Source organism: Dysidea avara, chromosome 3, assembly GCF_963678975.1.
Source record: "Dysidea avara chromosome 3, odDysAvar1.4, whole genome shotgun sequence".
Classification (NCBI taxonomy): domain Eukaryota; kingdom Metazoa; phylum Porifera; class Demospongiae; order Dictyoceratida; family Dysideidae; genus Dysidea; species Dysidea avara.
Genome location: NC_089274.1, coordinates 28,795,720 through 28,815,738, shown reverse-complemented (window position 1 = coordinate 28,815,738; position 20,019 = coordinate 28,795,720). Strand labels below are relative to the sequence as shown.

The window sequence follows — 20,019 nt, the reverse complement described above, 5'->3', positions numbered from 1 at the left end:
TGGAACAAAAAATTAGGAATTTTCAATATGAGTAGGGATCAAAGTAATAAAAAGTACTGAAACAAGAGAGATTATCTACCACCTGAAGTCATGCTAGTACACACGTAATCCCTACTTCAGTGCCATTATATCTTAAATCTTGGTAACTGAAGTAGCGATTACGTGTGTACTAGCATGACTTCAGGTGGTAGATAATCTCTCTTGTTTCAGTACTTTTTATTACTTTGATCCCTACTCATATTGAAAATTCCTAATTTTTTGTTCCACTTGTTTATTAAGGCTTAGTGCTGAAGGTCTGTAGGACACCTGGTCCTATACAGCTTGTTTAAAGTTGAGCAAGAATCACAGACAAAAGCAACGAAAAAGTAAATTGCTTACACCTGCAGCCATATTAGTTCTCATGCTATCTCTACTTTAGTCATGACTAGTGTATTTAAAATGTATAGAGATCCAAGTGATAAAATCCTACATTGTCATGTTAGTTACATTCAAACAAAATTACATCCTTCACGACAGCTTGGCAGTATTGGCTAGGTATGACCAAGCCTAAAAATTAAAAATGTCTTCAGACTGATCTAAAACCCTTCCCATAAGTTTTTATTTTTTTTAAATTATTCTAGCTGAATTTTCTACTAATTGACTGCCTGATGTCTCCAGCCAAGCAAAACTCAACAATTTAAGGCTACAGGCTTGATTTCTTTACTGTTTGATGTTGCATGTACCTTTTCGCCAACCACAGTACATACAATACACACATCATGGGCTTATCTTTGTCCTCCTGTGTTTCCCAGTTCTTTTTTTGCTAACAACACAAGGTGTCGGTTCACAATAGTGCAATATGGCTTCCCTGTGGCTGTGTTGACTAAATATCATGCTAAACGCCCACATTTCCGTAGGAAGTAGATCGATTACAGAGACACTTCTCATTATGTTTTACAATGCAGCATAATTGGTGCAACATAGCTGAAAAAGATTTGTAATGGCCACTTCACTGTTCAGAAATTGATTGTTAGAGGGCCGGTTCAAATGTGAAACTAATTTCATGGCATGTCTGGCACCATTCTGTCTTTTGATGCAGTATGTGTAGGTTCAGTAGTCATAATTGTGTCATAAAACAAGTAAACAAACAAGCAGAAGGAATTTAAGGATCAAACGAAAAAAAAAAGTAGTGAATAGCTAAAATGTAGTAGAACAAGAGAGGTTGGCTATGCCTACAGATATACTAATTGAGATTTAATCCCTATGGTTATAGACTAAAGTATAGGGATTAAATGTTCATTAATATATCTGCAGGTATAGACAGCCTTACTTGTTCTACTACTTTTTAGCTATTCCTTAGTTACACTGCTTTTTTCCCCCTTGATCCCTAATCCAACTTAAAATTCCTTCTACTTGTTCACATAATCTTCATCAATCTTGTAATGTTGTAATAATTTACAGCAAAATACACTGTACTATATAAAAAGTACACAGATGCTATATATTGCATAGCTTCAAATCCAGTTCTCGAGATTTTTGGATTGTTAATATTTGTTATGTGAGCGTCACCCATGATCACCTCATGGATCGAGCAGTCATTAATCCTACAGTGAATAATACCTTTGAAATTGCACAAGTATGCTAATAATACAGTTACGATAATGATAATAAGCTTTGCACACTACATGCCAGTTGAAAACTTTTTACACTCATGCACACATGCTAAAATGCGTGCACATGTAATGGGAGACATGTAATGGGAGACATGTAATATTGCACACATGCAATGGTAATTAAGCTAAACACATTCTGGAGTTCAGTAGTATGCGTTTTTTCACCACCCATGGTTGTATTTGAGCTGTACTGTAAATGAGTTAGTATAACTTCCAACACATTAATACATATACTTATACATTAGTAATATGTATGTACAGTACATCTACACCAACAAGGTATACCTGGCAAAGTGTTGACAAGTTGCTCTAAAACCACTGCCAGTCTTTTTAAATCAATATATTCTTTTACTTTTACTTCATCATATTCTTCAGTGTATGGATTTTTTCTGCATTACAATAAAAATGGTTACAAATCAAATAAATTACAAACATATTAGCAACATCACTATCTTAGCTGTATAACACTAGCAATAACAGTAGTTTGACTACATCCATCAAACTGTTGTTTCCATCACAACTACAATCATAGTACACGATTACGAAACTGGCATTGTTTCACACAAAAGTGACAATAACTGTTTCACTTCAAGGTTTTCCAAGTGCACTGCATTCATTTACATAATTATGGTGATAGTGGCATGTATAGTAGTAGTTACCATATAGCGGGAAATTTTCGAGGGGAAAGTATTTTGTGAATCGCCATCATCTGAAATTTTGAGGGATAAAATTTTTGCTCCTACAGGATGCAGTAATACTTAAACAATGGAATTTTAATCAAGCAGTGAATGTCAAGGGGGAAAATTTTCGCGTATAGCTGCCAATCCATAAAATTAGTGAAAATTTTCCCATATGAAAATTTCCCACTATATGGTAATTAGCTACTCTATGCTATGCTACACAATATTGCTATTTTCAAATCATTCACATGAAAATTGTGCTTCCTTTCACTACTCTAAAAATTACATTTGATCATGTGTGACTGAAGGGTTGAATGTGATGTACATATAGTTATCATATTAGCATTACATTTGAAGTTAGGCAAATATGAAGTAAATATAAAAGCCAAAAATATGATATTTGCAAATAGAATAAATGTGATCTACATTCATTGTCATATTTGCATTACATGTGATTTAGATTTACACTATCATTAATATTGCATTTAACATGTGCACATACTCATATGCATGTGATAGAAATATGGTGTAAATGTGAAGTACATGTGCATTAAATATTAAGTATATATAATATAAAAAGTGTTTATCAGTCAGATAACATTATTATGTATCATGGATATAACTTTGTGTGCATGTACAGCTGCAGACCAAAGCAAGGAACCACACACACAGCTTGTTTTGAGTATGTACAATAATAATGGTAGCAGCAAATATGACAGAAAAGTCAGTTCCTATAATACGAGCACGTTTATACATGCATTACAGAAATAGTCTGTTTCTGATTGGGTTAACAAACAATACTTTTTCACAATTTAGTTCAACTTCAACGGATGCACAAACTTGATGGATCCTCATCAATAGAAGAAATGAAGCTGGCCCAAAAGGCTTGTACAATGAGCTACACCACACTTGGATGGGTTCAGGCAACTTATTTTTCTCAGGGTGACCCTGATACCAATTAACATGTGCCATATATACTTCCTGAAGATCATTCCCAACTTTGACTCTCTGACTAAAATAATATTGTATTTCTCCAGCACAAAGATTATCACAGTTACAAGTAATCTGACCATCACTTCCAATCCAATGAGCATAAATGACCACTCGTTTGTCATTATCACCTGAATGTCTGACAAAACCGATTTGCTGTGACCACCATTGTGCTAAAGTGTGCTTTCTATACAGTTGTGGAGTCTCAAGAATATTAAATTCCGGTAAGAAAGTTTTATAAGCAGTTCTTAAATAGTTGAGGTGAGAGTCATCAAACTTTTGAATTCTGTAAGGCGACAGTAATTTCATTTGGCAGTTGCAAACATACTCTAGGGATGGTACTACATTTGTTGACTGAAGTAAAATATGGCTACTTACATGTTCATGGTTTACTGATGTGGAATGGACTTGGCCAAATAAAGTTTCAGATGATGTTCCACTAATCTTGGAGGACAAAAACTTGGTAAAAACATACTCATGCTCTGAATCTAGCATTTCCCTAGTAAGCAGGGAGTTCACGGTCATGTTTTCACTAAACCTTCGCATTAGCTGCAGTTCGATAGAAAAATCATTTGTATGGTATTTTCCTAGTATTCCATTGTAGCGTTCAAAACTAAATAACCAAAACCCATAGCATGGGCCATAATCTTTATAGCATTTCTCTAAGTGTAAATGCAAGTGTGCATTCAGTGATAAGAACTTGGGACCATATAGCGACTCAGCTGCAATAAAAAATCTCTTCATTAAACTATGAGCCTCATCAATGTCATCTACAGTTATTACCGATGAACAAAAGATCTTGCAAGCTGAAACAAAGAGATGCCAACAGTCAAGGTCAGCTTCAGGCAAAAAATCATACAAACAAATAATGGAAAACAATAAAGTCCAATTTTTCCACTCATCGGCAGTTAAGCTGTCAAATTTTGAAGTAATTTTTCGAGGTATCCTTCCAACGCCACGAGGTACAACAAATTGATCTACTCTAGTTTGTATTGCTTCTAGATCTGTCCTACTTAGTAGGCCATTTTCAAGCCACACCTTTTCTAAAACACGTTTAGAGGTTCCCAAGAACAAATTATGCATGGGATCTATTATAGCAAATCTTACACTATTATAGTAGGGTAGAAAAAAAAGTTGAGTAAAACGAGACCCTATTTCTAGCTCAAGCTCCTTGCGTTTAGTAGGAGTTACTGCAGATAAAGTACTTTTTCCATTTCTTTTATGTTCATCATGCTGTCTTAAATCACCAATTTCAACACCAGAAAAATCTACTCTATTGAGTTCTTCTGCATAGGGAAATACTTTTTTACATTTCCAACAGGCTTGCTTTGAACTGTGACCACAAAATCCTCCTATTTTCTGGGTGGCAGGAATATCACACACAGTGGCCAGTAATGCCACCCGTACTTTAACGGTTTGTGAATTAATTGAAATAGAAAATCCATCTGACCAAAGACTATTTAATTCCTTAACCAAAGGTCTTAAATAAGAATTCATATTCTTTGGTTCCTTTGGACCTGGAATAATGCCAGTAACAATAATATTTTCAGGTCTAAAACGAATAGCACGTGGTAAATTCAAAATTACTAGATATATAACACCGACAGTATACCTAGACTGAGCAAACGGTTGGAACCAATCACAGTTAAGCATAACTGCTAAATTGTGTGGTTCAGATAGAAATGGTTGGCCTTTATATATTTGAAACTCTTTCCATACACGTCCATCATAGATGTCAGAAAAAGTTCCACCAGTAGTTTCACGTTTTCTCCACAATTCACACTGATCTAGCATGTTCTCCCGTTTAAGGATAGTGGTCATACTTTCAACAAGTGGCAAATAACAATACGTTTTTACTGGAGAATACTTCGTTCCTTTCTTCGTAACAATTTCTTTAACAAGTTTGTGACCACATTGGGTTCTACGTGATGCATGGGGATGGTTAGGAAATGAGACATGAGAGCATGTCTTTGGACTTTTTCCAAAAAGGGTATACTGGAAACATTCACTATATTGATAAAGGGACTCACACTTTCCACAAATCACATATTTCTCAAATTTGTCTGTACCAATGGCAAACATTTTCTTCATCAAGTACAATGATGAAGGAAATGCTGCTACTACTGAAGCAACAGCAGGGGAATGCACAGCTAGAGTCGATAGCATGTGGTGCAAATACTGTAACAGATGATTTACAGCCACTGCTGAGACACCATAAAAGGAAGCCCAAAGGAAAATAAAAACAATTGTTACAAACACAATTCTGTTAAGGGATGCACTATCTTCACGTTCTTCATCATCATAGTCAATATCACTTGTTTCTACATCACTACTCCAGTACTCTTGTTCAGAAGTGGATTCATCATCACTGACCGTGTCTTCTAATTCTGAATTGCATTCATTTGGGACCTCAGTATCACAGTTCTCTGAAATTGATGGTCCTGTCTCCATAGCATTTACAATACCTATATATAGAAATTATTAGTTCAAAATTAGAAGAAGAAAAGGCATTTTTCCCTGCACAAATAGCGTAACAGTTATACAAAGGGATAGTTAAGCTACTTCCATAAACAAAAACTACAACTAACATAACTAATTCCACAACTACATAATTTGCTAGTACTACGTATGTACAGGGGAATACTATTACTCAGGGTATAGGGGATTGTCATCATCGTCACGTGCACTATCTTGAAGAGCCCAATATCTTTATATCATCCTTGAATTGCTTTGCCACAGTGCAACAGAAAGTTGCTGGGGGTAAGTTCTTTCTTACCAGGTTGGGAGTGACAACACTTTGAGGGGTGGTACAATCAGAAATTGTTTTTAACATTTTTAAAGCAAAAGGAGTCCACACTCCAAAGCACCCCATCACTAAAGGGATAAAAATCCTTTTCCACGGCTACCAAATGTTTCTCAAAATTTGGAATATTATTAAAGGACTCGCAGCCTTTATAATAAAATTTAAAAGCTGTGGCTAAACATGTTGGGAGTATTTATGCTTAAGATATTGATTTTTGCATACTGTATATGGGACTGGGAACTTTATACAAGTTGCCAGTCATCATGCAGGTTGTGGGATCCCACACCTACTTACTGAATTGAGGCATCTCAGAGTCTTGGCAAATTTAACTCATTGTTGCCTGACTGGTGCCTTAGGCCATGACAAATTAGTCTTATGTTTCACGGATGTGGAGGGTCAGCATTTTGGCAAACTCACAAAATATGTAAGTCATGTGATCTTTTAAAAGAGTGCTAATGTAGCTGGAAATTCATAAGCATAGTAGCAAAGAGGAGTTTCCTCACTTTTATTCGTAGTTATTAAAGGGTGGATTTCACTATCTATGTTTTATTTCAGAAGGATTTAGCTAGCTACTGAGCAACTTCACCTGCAAAGATTGAGATACTCTAATAGAGCTGTCAAAAATATTCTAATAATAAAACAGTCAGTTGGAACTGGAAAAGATTTATATTATTATTTTTTTCGACCTGCCGGGTCACTGGTAGAGTCCATGAAACATGACTAATTTGATATGCACAAATTTAACAGGAAGAGTTATACCTGCTATAATCTGCTCATCATATGCATCCTTGATACTAGTTGCAGGCCGCTGCATCAGGATATCTTCTTTCCTAGTCCATGTCTTCGCCAAAGTGTCATAATACATATCCTTGTGCTTTTTAAAAGCAGGGTTAAGCAGGTATTCCTCACAGTGCCCACAAAACTTTCTCTTTTTCCCTGCTTGCATCTGTACTCAAGTTAAAACTTCGTCCCTGATCGATATCGATATCAGTACAGATCCTCACACAGATCGAAGAAATTGACTTCACGTGCGCATTTGTTCACGTGATCCACCACATGCTAGAGGCAGGTGCTTGAGGCGCGTTAATTTAAAATCGTCTGGTGTCACAAGAGAATGGCATTCAGGACTCCAGTAAGAGGACGGCCGGTATCGCGAATTTCCAACACACCATTAAGTGAAGGGCCGCCACGATCTACCACACACCCAGCGCCAATCGGATCTACTTCGCCAAGTACCAGCAATTTGAATGGATCTCGCAATGGACCCACTTTAAGGTATTTTTACTATAATATTAGTGGTGCTTCAGACAGGCACCATGTAAACTGTTTTCAGTGACCAGCCCAATGAAGCAAACATCAGGACTCTGATGAACCAACAGGAGTCCTTGCAGCAAAGTGTGGCGCGCTTAGAAAAGGTAGCCAAGGATTTGACTGCTGAAAAAACGAAGCACCAAAAGAAGCAAGTCCCTCTAGATTTAAGTGTAAGTGTGACATTGTCATTAACATGTTTTCATTGTATATATTTTACTCCTAATAGGCAGCAGCCAGGGAAGGATATCATGAAATGTGTGAGTGAAGATGACAGTCCGCATTGGGATTTTTCTGTCTGGTTTGTGATAAATCAATTTTATTTAGTGATATGTTGTGATTGTTCTATAGTTTCGACCATCCAAACAACAAGGAAGTAAACAGGACATTAATTAAGAATGTCCAAGCAGTAGTTGATGAGGAGATATCAAATGTTGCCTTAGTCAAGCGTATGTTAGGATGCAGTCTTATATGTGCACAATTTTATTTTATTTTGATTTAGGTGCAGCTAGGACGTATTTTAAAACCAGAAAGAATCGCCACCGTAAAGTTTCCTCTGGAAAGCAGGAAGCTACTGCTGCAGAGTGCAGACAAAGACAGAGACGTCATAATGTAAGTGTTCATTTACATACATGTCTATCAGTTATGCTTATGATTTATTTTACAGAAAGCACATGCTCGCAAGAAGGCTCTACGGAATTCAACCACACTGGACGAAGCAACAAAGAAGAGGGTGGAGCCTTTGCTTACAGCAGAATACATGTCTTCAGATGAAACTGCCATTGAAGACTCCGGTGATGAGTCTGCAAGAAGTGACTCTAGTGAGCGGTCCACTGATGAGCCGAAGACAAAAAAAAAAAAGCTTATAAAACATACGCTATCCTGGAGAAGTAGAGAGATGGAAGAAATGGTTTCCTCTCTAGATCGAAAAGTGAGCAGACGGCGTACACCTAGAGGGAAAACGATGTGTTTAGAAGTGGAAGTTGGAAGGGCATCAACTCGGCCCAGGCCAGATAATGTTCCTGAATGGGCAGCAGAGCTATTTGACAATGACAATTAATAACTTTTAATCTGGTCTTGCAACAAGTTGTATACACATGTAATAATTGTTATTGTTGATGTTGCAGTTTTTGTTATTTATACTGCTTCATTGAATTCTTCCAGTGTAAATCTGAAAAAGAGATGTCCATTTATTGCACATCAAAAGTATCATATGTGCTACATATATACTTCACAAAGTATCATATTATGCTATATATGTACTTCACCTGTGTTTAGTGCAAATATGACTATTATATCCTATTTGGTACGCTTCACATGTGATGCAAATCTGGCATATAACTAAATTTACTCAATGTCAAACGTGTACTATATATGTTATGCATAGTGATGTAAATATGAAACAAAGTAGTTTACACGTGATGTGTACTACACATTTAATCAATATTTGCTGCAGGTGTAAATACATATTTTAGGGTGGTGTTTGTTTGTGTAGGTCCTCTCAAGCCTTGTCATTCTTTAAGAACTATACTTCAGCTTTTTATAGAATGAGATCTGGAATGGAAGGATATAATACAGTGAAAACCTTAGACCACAACAAGATAAAATGCTTAGGCTACTTAGAGAGATTTAAAATTCTGTAGATCCCTTGTTGTTGTCTCAGTAGATCCCTCTGGGGCAATACAAAATACAGCAATTACATGCCTGTAACATTGGAACCACATGAGCATTTAACTGATAAGCAGAGGGAGGTGCAAGGGCTTGTTTCTACCAATTAATGCTACATTTCTTGTGTCACAAGCAACTGTGAGGACACAACAATGAGCTGTGGTCTAAATAACTTAGACTACAAAACGCAGGGTCCTATGAATTTTAGAAACCATCAGGCCCTGTAGTAGTGCCCTTGCCTTGCTCAGACACTGCAACACAGGGCATTCAAGCTACTAAAGTCCATAAAATCTCCTCCAAAGTCTTTTAGTCATGCTGCAGCTGGTATATTGGTGGGCTAAAGTAGGGTTCGTACAATATGATAATCTTCTTGTTTCGGCACTTCTTAATTGTAAGTATCAATGGTACCACTCAAATGCAACATCACTACACATGAGTACAAGCAATAAAAAGCTTGCTAATTAAGGGGCGTGACAGCCATTTCATTTGTGAGTCTTCCATCCCTCAACTCAAAGGATGAAGACTCATCAGTGAAATGGTAGTCACACCCCTAAATTAGCAAGTTTTTAATCTCTCACACTCATGCACAACAACATATTGCATTGTATTCAAGTGATACCATATTACAGTACTACTACAGTACGTATGTATACTGCAGTGTATATACCCTGGTTAACCTAATGCTCCCATGTATGTACAAACAGTACACAAACATAAGCAAAACACAAGATATGTACCTTTTGTCATCTCCAGCTTCATTAAGAGCTCCAGTAACTACAGAGCGGAATAATAGAGAATTTGTCACTGAAGCATTGTCCACATTAAGGCAATATTCAACTGCTTTTTCAACATCATTAGGATGCAACATAGCAGCCTCACGGGCTAATCCAGACTCAAAGCCAAATTCAATCACCTTTTGCTCTGTTTCTGCAATGTCAGCGGAATTGTCATTTTGCACAGCACTTCCATTAAGTAAACTGCTGTCCTGCACACTGCTATTCATGCTAGCACTATCCTCGGATTTTAAAACACTACAGGAATTGAGCTCTTCCAACAAAGTCTGTTTCTCCATATCTACATATCTGCTTTCATTTTCCACACACCATTCAAGAGCTTTTTCTGTAAGATTTTCATCAGATTTATCAGTGGAGTATTTAATACCAAGGTAAACAATTGCCTCTAAATCTTGATAGGCTTCTTTCAATTCATCAAAAGTTTCACGTTCTACTTCACTAAGCTGGTCGCAAAGAATTTTAAGTTTCTTTTCTATGGCATTTTCTATGCTAACTTCATTATCTGGATTGACTTGGTCAGCAATATTAGCATTTCCATTTGAAGTAACTAATGATTCCTTGTTACCAACAAGTTTATGATTGCTCAATGAATCATCAAAATCTTCACCTTTTCTATCTTTCAGTGTAGACAAAACAACTTCTTCATTTATCTGACAAGAAATACTCATCAACATTGACAAGACTTCAGGCGGCAAATGTGAAATGGTGTTACAGTCTAATTGCCCCAGTTTTTGCCTAATGACATGTAGCTGCTGAGTGGTGAAGTAATTCAAAGCATGATAACGTTTACGCAAGTAAACAATTTCATCAGTCCACCGTTGAAGTTCACTCTCCATTGTTTTAGCCTGTTTTCGCAAAGCACTTTCCACATCACAATCACAGTAAAATGTGTATTGCCATACAGTGTACCTAGCATGACCAGCATTTTGAAGGGCAAGTAAAGCTGTTGCAATTCGACGAACATAACGCAAATGCTGCAAAGTAAAATGGTAACTTTAAACTAATACTTATATCATGAAATATGGTAGTGTGTACCACATGCATGTTTTAGCTAGTAGCAGGAGTAACAAAATGTAATTTTCACGCATACATGTGTAGTTCCATGCTCCTTTCTTCAAATATGAGTTTTTAATGGTGGTGTAGCCAGGGCAGCTCACATATCAAACTTGAATACAATCACTCTGCTATATGTGACGTGTTAAGCAAAAACTGGTCTTTTTCGCACATTCGTCGAATTCTGTTCTGTGATCTATAGCAACAAAGAAGTGGACACCCAAAGTTTCAGCCTTTTGTGATGAATAGTCACGGAGTTATAGTTCTAGACAGTTGGAACATGAATAAATTTGATTTCTACAGCAACAATATGGTAAATAAAATACAGTTGCTTATTTAATTGATCATAACTCACGACTGGAACAAACTACAAAGATGGGTTTGGCTCAGCCTCTTCACCATGAACTGGCATATTGATTAAGGTATAGTGTTTTCCCTGTACATCTCCGTGCAGGCAAAGAAGAAGACCATTCCAACAATGAAATGACAAGAATAGATTTTATTTCTACCGCATCATAAATAAGTTCCCATAACTTACATGGCTTACGCTGTACAAACATGAAACAAAGGTTTTCTTACTTCCCATGAAAAGGTGAATCTGATGGTGAAAGGTTTTATTGATTTAAGCTTAAGTAATTAGTTTCGGTGCATACTGATGTGATTAAAACATCCATAATTTTTATGTAGCATGCATATTTTTACCCAGTTTATTTTAATACGCTTTTATTACAAAATAAGAATTTTGTGAAAACTGCCAGTTTCTGCTCAGCGGGTCACATATATTCATATATTCAAGAGTAGATTTTAACATCATTTCCTTTCATAAGATTTACCCTTTTGTGCACTCTACAAGATCTGTCCTAAATGCAAATGCTTATGTTATCATAATTTTGCATAGTCAAAAGGGCTGCCAAAGGCAAAGGTTTATTTATACCATTGCTTATTCGTTTAGTGAACTCTGACAAAATACCAGTTTTCTTCTCAAATACCATAACTCTGCAAATGTGTATCGGATTCCAGTGAAAATTGGGTCTCTGAACTAACATATTAGTACATTTTTGGTGGGTTGAAAATATCAGTGTAAAGATTACAAAGTGACAAAAAACAAAAAACAAACATGGGTAACAATAGCCTATCTGCAGACATATTGTCCCATCATAAATACAGCTAACCCAATAGGTATGGCAAAAAGTGTCTTTATGTTTTGACCACACAATCAATCTCTTTGGTGTGTAGTTAGAAATCCTTTTAGCAAAGTACATAGAGTCATAGACAAATATGTGTTTTAAAAAGCACCATTGAGAAATACTTTTAAAATAAAGGACATTCAGCAAACTGGCTTTGTGGAGTTATAGATACAAACTAGTATCTATAGTATAAACAAGTACCTACATCAAAGCAATTAACATAACTTTCATTCAAAAACACCAGCATGGAATATTGCTGATTCCAAGATGACGGCCACTACATAACATGAATCAAGAATGTTCCCATTAAAATAATATCATATACAATTTGTTCGTATAGTTACACATACAGTATTCTTGTGGTTATATCCCGTTCAACAGTCAATATGCATGTAGACATACATATATAACAGTTAACATGCACACACATTTAAAAACTTATCAGTTTCATTCTTTCCAGCTGTGTCTTTTCCTGTAATCAAGACAAGTTTGCTTTCTAAATCATGAAGGTCATCAAGGGAATATTCAGTTTTTACAGCATTGGAACGACGAATTTTTAATGTAATTGCATCCCCAATAGATAGTAGCACCTTTTTTTCAGAGGAGCTAATTATGTATTTTCCACAGTCATTGACATCTTTGACCCTTGTGATAGCAGCAACTTCAATTGATCCTTGTGTAGCCTTTAGCTCCTTAAACCATTCAAGATGATTATTGCATTCTCTCTGGATGTTTGAAAAGATATTGTACACATATTACCAACTATGCTTTGTAATAAAAAAAACTACAAGTATCATTGCTATTCAAAACATCATAGCACTGCTAAGTGATGGTAAAAAACTAGCAGAAAAAAATCATAAGTATGAATTATGATGTTTTGACAGAAGTACAAGCTTTTACATGGTCTCCCACAAACTGCACTCAGCAGTAAGTTATTCTACATAACAATAAAATTAATTTAGACAAGCATAGATGATATAGGTAGACTAATCATCATAGAAAAGTCTTTCAGCGATTTAGACGAATTGGATTTATAACCATTGAGTTCTAATGCAAACCCAACTACATGTACAGTACAAATGCACTATCAAGATATTCTAATAGTATAGTCACCTATTAGAGCAGTCAGTTGCATAACAAGTCATTCTACTAGAGCTTTCAGCTTTACATTACCAGTAATCATGAAGACTTCTGCTACATTACAAGTTACCCTATAGAAACTTCAGCTTTGCCACAAGTCACGCTGCAGAGAGTTCAGATACATTGAAAATCACCATGTAGAGGGTTCAGCTACAAATAGATTCCCTGTTGAGAGTTCAGCTACAATATAAGTAACCCTGCAGAGAGCTAAGTTCCATTACAAATCACCCTGTAGATAAGTTCAATTACTGTACATCATAAGTCACCCTGTAGACAGTTCAGCTACAAACAAGTCACCCTGTGGAGATTTCAGCTACATCCTATAGAGAGTTCAGCTAAATAACAAGTCACCCGGTAGAGAGTTTAGCTACAAACAAGTCACCCAATAGAGTGTTCAGCTACAAAAAAGTCACCCTGTAGAGTGTTCAGCTAACATTTCAAGTCACTCTGTAGAAAGTTCAGCTATGTTCAGCCATTACTGAAGTACGACTATGTGAAAGATTTTGCAAAATACACACTTGTATGTTGCACACCCAGATGCATTAGCTTTTTTTGGCCATGTGACACACTATGGTGTGTCTTGATATTATTTTCTGGAATGATATATATGGAACTCACCAAAGTATCTTCTAGTCTTGGGTTGTTCATTAAAAAACTGCGAACAGTGGTGCACTTCTCATTAAATATTTTAAAATCAGCATCCATTGGTAATTCATAGATCAAAGCTGCAAATCCCGTACCAACACTGTGTAGGTATGACAGTCGAGTCATGTTGAATTCTTCTTCTCCAGCAGTGCTACTGCATATTTCAATGAAACTGACAAGTTGACTAACATCTAAGTGGATATAGATTACAATATGAATTATAACAGCAAATAATCACATACAGAAGCTTATAGACCTCTAAAAATCAAACTTCTAATCAAACAAAACCACAAACAGAAATGAAAACTCTAGAAAAAAGTGTAAAGTGGTGCAAGGATAACTGCTCTGGCTATTCTAAATTTTAGTAATGGTACTGTATCTGCCCTATGTTCAAGACTTTATTGCTCTAGTACTAAGTTACACTATTAAAGTTTGTACTAATGTGTATGGCAGCTACATATCTAATAAATTTAAAATATATATATATTATGCAGGCCATAGAGACAAAGTATAGTATACCACAACACATGCATTCCAGCTATCTATGTACAATAATCCTGTACCTACACTTCTAAACGCTCTTTATATTAAATACCCTATATCTACATATTATTATCACTTTTCTTAAATTAAGCAGTAAAATTAAGCTATTATTGATTGCAAGCACAAAACAATAAATTATATGAAAACTTTAAGATCGGTGTTTTAAAAAGCTATATACGCATTTAGAGGAAAAGGTACAATGAAAAGTTACACATGCAGTAAGGGAAGAAGGATGCATGGAAAAGTACACATAACAGAAACAAGTTGATGTTATGCTACTTCTAAAGTCTGGTGCCTATATGCAGTTAATGTTTAGTTACGCTACCACTCACCTACTTATTTGGTCTGTTCCTCAGATCTTCATTCTTCACCTCCAGCAATCCACTGATTGAGGAGGGGGTTTGGTAAGTGCTAGGGGCCTCATCTGCCATGGTATATGGCCTACGCAAGGTTATGTAATTCCAGCAGGGCCAAAGTAGGAAGTACTTTTGGATTATTGATGCTTGGGTAATGAAAGAGTTTAGAGCAGAGAAGCGTCTCTGTCCTAAACTCTTTACAATAGAGGCCATAGGTAGGTCACAATATATTATATATATATATATATACATATATTGTGATCTACCCCCCCAAGCATCAAGGTTACTTATTTAATTTAGACCATGCAATGTGCAGAAATTTGATGGTGACAACATCTAGTAATATGCACGATAAGCTATGCTTGCAACATGCAGAAGATGATGTGCAAACCGAGCCACGGTAACATACGAAACAAGCAGTGGAAGTGACATACGTTGGTATACAAACAAGCAATGGTGATGACATACATATCAAGCAAATGTGACAATATAAATATTAGGAAGACATTACACACAAGCAAACTAACATGCAACTAACAACACAATGGTATGTCCCATGCCAATTGCCTAGCAAAATTGTGGAGCACATCCTAACCATAGAACTACAGATATATAACGAAGACACTGTATCATGTACACATTGGAACAAGCACCATGTTTTGAAATGATTCCTATTGCGATTGTATAGGTTGAAGTTCCCTTTAATAACAATAAAATGGATTTTTCTTTGTGACTATTATAAGACTCAAGGGTATAGTGTGTAAGAAGCTGACACAGCACGGTGAAACTGCTATGCAAAGTTCTAATATGCACCTGGCTGCTTTTCTGCATACAATTTATGATTACCTTATTAATTTTTTTTTTTAATTTTTTTTTTTTTGGTACCAAGTTATCTTCATACCACCATTAATGCAGTCACCTTCTAAGGCCGGTGACTAGCTATATATACATGTATGTAACTAGTTTGCTGACACTTCATTGTATTTTGCATTCTCTAGTTGACTATCCAAGCCCTGCTGATGCTGACTACAAGCCAATAAGCAGCAATGAAGAAACCAATATAGTATGCTGTAGAATACAGAAGTCTATTAATGCATTTAATACACATCTGTGGTTGGATTATTTATTTATTTATTTTAAATTTAATTGCACAAAATAGAATTTTTTGACTTCGAAAGCACAATTAATGTCACTGAATTCAGGTACTTAGTCGTTTCTTTTTTTTTTGAAAGTAGCATCAGTGATTGGTGGCTACACTGTATCTATGTATGAGCTCACTACTAAGCTCACCAGTACAAAGCAACTCTTATTATTTCACACATTACTAGAGGTGTACCGATAGAGAAATTTCTGAACTGATCCAATATAAAGTGATATACTGAGTCAGAACACCGACACTGACACAATATAGTAAAGCGTAGCTATACATTTAGATTAGAAGAAACTGGGAAACTTTAACTTGCATAAGATATACTTAGTAAGCAGTTCCAAGTGGTAACAATCACTGACAATGCTTGATTGCCTGTGGTGGTGTGGCCTCAATTAACAGCCCAGACAGTGAGGCACCCACAAAATTTTTTTTTTAATGCATGCTCCCACCAAGATGAGTCCCCATTAGCTACTCCATATTTTAATGGCTTGTAATGATGGATGGTTATTTCAAGCTGTGTTTCTAGTTTATTCATCCCATGGTTGCTTTTTTATAGCTCTTCACTATGATCATTTGTTGTATGGTTGGTAAGTATTGTAACAATGAATGTTTGTCAAGCGCGTATTTCTATGGCTTCTCGTAGTATATGCGCTTCTTTTCAAGGATATAGAAAAACTACTATTTCCTCAGCCTTGTTTGCTGTATAACAGAGGGTAAGATGTGGCTTTACCATGGCAAAGACTATTTCATATATCATATCGGTTTTGGTGGTTATATTGAGACCAACCGATATTGGCAGAAATCTCCATATTGGCCACTGATACGATATGAATCGGTACATCCCTACTCATTACATGCATATATATATACAGGGTGTGTGGGAACAGTGTGTAAGCTTATACTAGTACACCAATTGGTGTTATACTGTTGCTTACCCGATGCAGCATCTCGTCTGAGGCCATTTCGCGATAGTCAGGGTGTTCAAGTTCCCTCCCGAAGATTCTGATTGACGCCCGCCACACGATCTCCCTACATTGTGTGGATTAGGTGGCGTCCGATGAACTGGCTTTGGCACGAGGTGGAGCTGTAGTCACTGACGTTAGCGACGAGTCCAGCGGCGATGGAGCTGTCCCGGGTGACAGTGATACCGTGCGTGGGCCGAGGCAAGTGACCCAGTTCTAGAGACGACCCTGACGGTAGCCACTAGTATTGTAATGTCACATCCTGTCGCGTTGCTGTCTTGCCCGGAACACCCGTTCCTTGAGGCGGTCCTTCCCCCGGCGTGACAAAGCCGGCTCCTCGCCTGCTCAATCCAGCAGTCGAGCTTCCCAAGGACGACAACCCTCTCCTTCCTCAGTAGGCGAGAACAACGAGTACCCGTCTTGAAGACTCAAAGCCACTGCAACTGGCGAGATTTCTTACAACAGGTATGAAGTACTGCCAACGTGTTCTGCTCACAGGTATGAAGTACTGCCAACGTGTTCTGCTCACGATGCTGCGCATGCGTTGTTCTTATTAGAGCCCACTGTTGCATGCTAATATTTTGGATACTTGCATGGCCTACGCTTCACAACATTAACTGTGTTTAATAACTTAAACTTTATTTAATACTATTTTCAACTGGAGTAGGGACCATAACACATCGATAAAAAGTACTGAAACAAGCTGGAGTAGTGCACGATATTAAATCGCAGTAAAACAATAAGAAGTATTATATCCCTACTGTGTATTCATCTTGAGCATAGTAGGGATATACCACTTCTTATTGTTTTACTGTGATTTAATATCATGTACTACTCCAGCTTGTTTCAGTACTTTTTATCGATGTGCTATGGTCCCTACTCTAGTTGAAAATTCCAAATTTTTGTGTACTTGCTTGTTAACTTTTTTTGTAAATAATTATTGTGACTGGTGAACATATGCATAGCTACTGCATCTGAAATGGAGCTGCACCCCAGCTATATTAATTATTGCCTGAAAAGTGAAGTATCCGCTGTCAGCTATGTTCAACCCGTTACACAGCATTTCGAATCAAGAACTGTTAAAAAGCACCTCTGCAATCTGACAAAAAAAGAAATGGTGCCGTGCGCCTTATATCAATTATCATCTGAAAAGTGAAGTATCCATTATGCTTCATTGTCAACTATGTTCAACCCGTTACACAGCAGTACGAATCAAGGACTGTTTGAAAAGCACCTCTGCAATCAAAATAGCCACTATGAAATACGGACGATTTCCATTACGAAGGGAAGTCATCACTTGCTACCACCAAATCAACACTTTTCGCTATCAGCAAAGATGAATGGGACACAAAGGAGGACACTGGTAAGTCCATGATGAATGGATTGTACGTACTGCAGTATGCAAAAGGAACATCTTAGGCAGAAGCGACATCGAACAGTGAAAAGATCAAGCCCGTAGCCTTAGCCGTTGTTGAGTTATGCTTGTCTGAAGGCATCAGTCAGTTACTCAGTCAGTAGAAAATTCTATTAAATATATATTTTTTAAATTCCATAGCAACTTATTGAAAGCATTTCTGGTCGATCTGAAGGTTTGTTTGGGCTTAGTTTTGCCTAACCTCAGATCTTCAGTGCTGGTCACTGTAAAGTGTTAATACCAATACTGCCTCATCATCGTCAGGGAAAATTGAGGCTGGTTTTTGGGTGAAGTTATTTCGTGGGCCACGCCTACTCCTTTGTGGTCCCTACTATACAGTACTATCGTATTGTATGATATTTATGCTATTACTATAATTAATTCAGCTAGATAATTAGATTTGTAAATGCTGTAGTTTAGCGTATTTCATAATTCATGAATTGTATTGTAATTTATTGCTATGCACTTTAACCCGCAAATTCCGCACAGAAGAACCTTCTCAACTTGTGTCTATTGTGTTTTCCCATGAAAATTGTTTAGGGAAAACTTCCAATAGTTTTGCATGCATGTTAGAGTTCAGTTCTTGATACCAGTTAAAGTAATTACTAGACTACTAGACTTGTTATATACAGTAGAACCTGTCTATAATGGTCACCTTGGGACCAGATATATCTGGCCTTTATATACAGGTGGCTGTTATAGAGAAAACCTGTATAAGGTGGTCAGCAGCATTTTAGTGGCTATGGCCATTATAAATGAGTGATTATTATTAAGAGGCTCACGCCAACCACAATGCAGTAATATTTTTAGTACAGATAGGACAAGATGAGCTTGTTATGAATGTTGGTTATAGCTATTGAATACATTTAAGCAATGGAGCCTGATAGATTATATAGTATTCATTGAAAGGCAGGAAGTGTGATAATTGTGCATTAATTGAAACGGTGCCGTGGTGATATGCACACTTTATTACTGGAACGAAAAATGATTAATTAGCAGTGGACGGCGCAAAACTCGACGGTAACTTAAAAGCGGAAGTCCCATACAAAAGTATGGGAAGCAAAAGCGGCTCGAGCAATAACTCACCACTCGAACTAAGGACAGGCCATCTCGCTTGCCATACACTTCTTTCCGTGCAAAAGAAGTATATGGCAAGCAAGATGGCCTGTCCTTAGTTCGAGTGGTGAGTTATTGCTCGAGCCGCATTTGCTTCCCATACTTTTGTATGGGACTTCGGCTTTTAAGTTACCATCGAGTTTTGCGCTGTCTACGCTTAATTGATCATTTTTCGCTCGAGTAATAGAGTGTGCATATCATCTGTTGGCTTAACAAGCCACCGTAAAAGGTAGTGACCGCTATATGAAGGAGAAAATTATGTATACAGTGATTCATAGGCGAATTCTTGGTTGGCCGTTATGTAAGTTAGACAGGTGACCGTTTAATGCAGACAACAATGCATACATTTGTATGGGAAAATATTTGGGACCTCGTGTCCATGGCCATTATGCAGAGGTGATCGCTTAATCCAGGTGACAGTAACACAGGTTCCACTGTATAAGAAATAAAGCACTCAAAGAGTGGTCTCAAGACAAAATATACTCTGCCTCATGCCATATTTGTTGTCTCCTGTCCACTCTTTTGCATGCTATAGTTTGCATATAGCACTCAAGGAAG

General features: G+C 36.9%; 3 protein-coding genes across 3 annotated transcripts in view; 1 reads left to right on the top strand and 2 right to left on the bottom strand.

Moving 5' to 3' along the window:
- LOC136250630 (E3 ubiquitin-protein ligase rnf213-alpha-like) overlaps positions 1-20,019 on the bottom strand; it is a 407,493-nt gene that overhangs the window by 260,570 nt on the left and 126,904 nt on the right. Inside the window, exons 25-28 of the mRNA XM_066042854.1 lie at positions 13,894-14,111; positions 12,564-12,860; positions 9,839-10,869; positions 1,938-2,041 (exon numbers count right to left, since the gene is read on the bottom strand). Coding sequence (XP_065898926.1) covers positions 1,938-2,041; positions 9,839-10,869; positions 12,564-12,860; positions 13,894-14,111 — 1,650 coding nt within the window. The remainder of the gene's footprint in view (positions 1-1,937; positions 2,042-9,838; positions 10,870-12,563; positions 12,861-13,893; positions 14,112-20,019) is intronic.
- On the bottom strand, positions 2,609-7,496 carry LOC136250631 (uncharacterized). Its single transcript, XM_066042856.1, has 2 exons — positions 6,885-7,496; positions 2,609-5,787 (listed from the first exon to the last, which is right to left on the bottom strand). The coding sequence occupies exons 1-2, from the start codon at positions 7,069-7,071 to the stop codon at positions 3,092-3,094; spliced, it is 2,883 nt and encodes a 960-aa protein (XP_065898928.1). The 5' UTR covers positions 7,072-7,496; the 3' UTR covers positions 2,609-3,091.
- LOC136250632 (uncharacterized) lies at positions 4,119-8,588 on the top strand. The gene is made up of 6 exons (XM_066042857.1): positions 4,119-7,400; positions 7,459-7,606; positions 7,663-7,734; positions 7,785-7,882; positions 7,936-8,045; positions 8,101-8,588. Exons 3-6 carry the CDS (start codon positions 7,685-7,687, stop codon positions 8,491-8,493), a joined length of 651 nt encoding a protein of 216 aa, XP_065898929.1. The 5' UTR covers positions 4,119-7,400; positions 7,459-7,606; positions 7,663-7,684; the 3' UTR covers positions 8,494-8,588.

Bases quoted from the DNA above. Each gene is read 5' to 3' on its own strand.
- LOC136250631 (XM_066042856.1), bottom strand. From the start codon at position 7,071: ATGCAAGCAGGGAAAAAGAGAAAGTTTTGTGGGCACTGTGAGGAATAC. The intron at 5,788-6,884 runs GTATAACTCTTC...TTCTATATATAG, and splicing joins TGATGAGCAGATTATAGCAG to GTATTGTAAATGCTATGGAG.
- LOC136250632 (XM_066042857.1), top strand. From the start codon at position 7,685: ATGAAATGTGTGAGTGAAGATGACAGTCCGCATTGGGATTTTTCTGTC. The intron at 7,883-7,935 runs GTATGTTAGGAT...ATTTTGATTTAG, and splicing joins AAATGTTGCCTTAGTCAAGC to GTGCAGCTAGGACGTATTTT. The intron at 8,046-8,100 runs GTAAGTGTTCAT...TTTATTTTACAG, and splicing joins AAAGACAGAGACGTCATAAT to AAAGCACATGCTCGCAAGAA.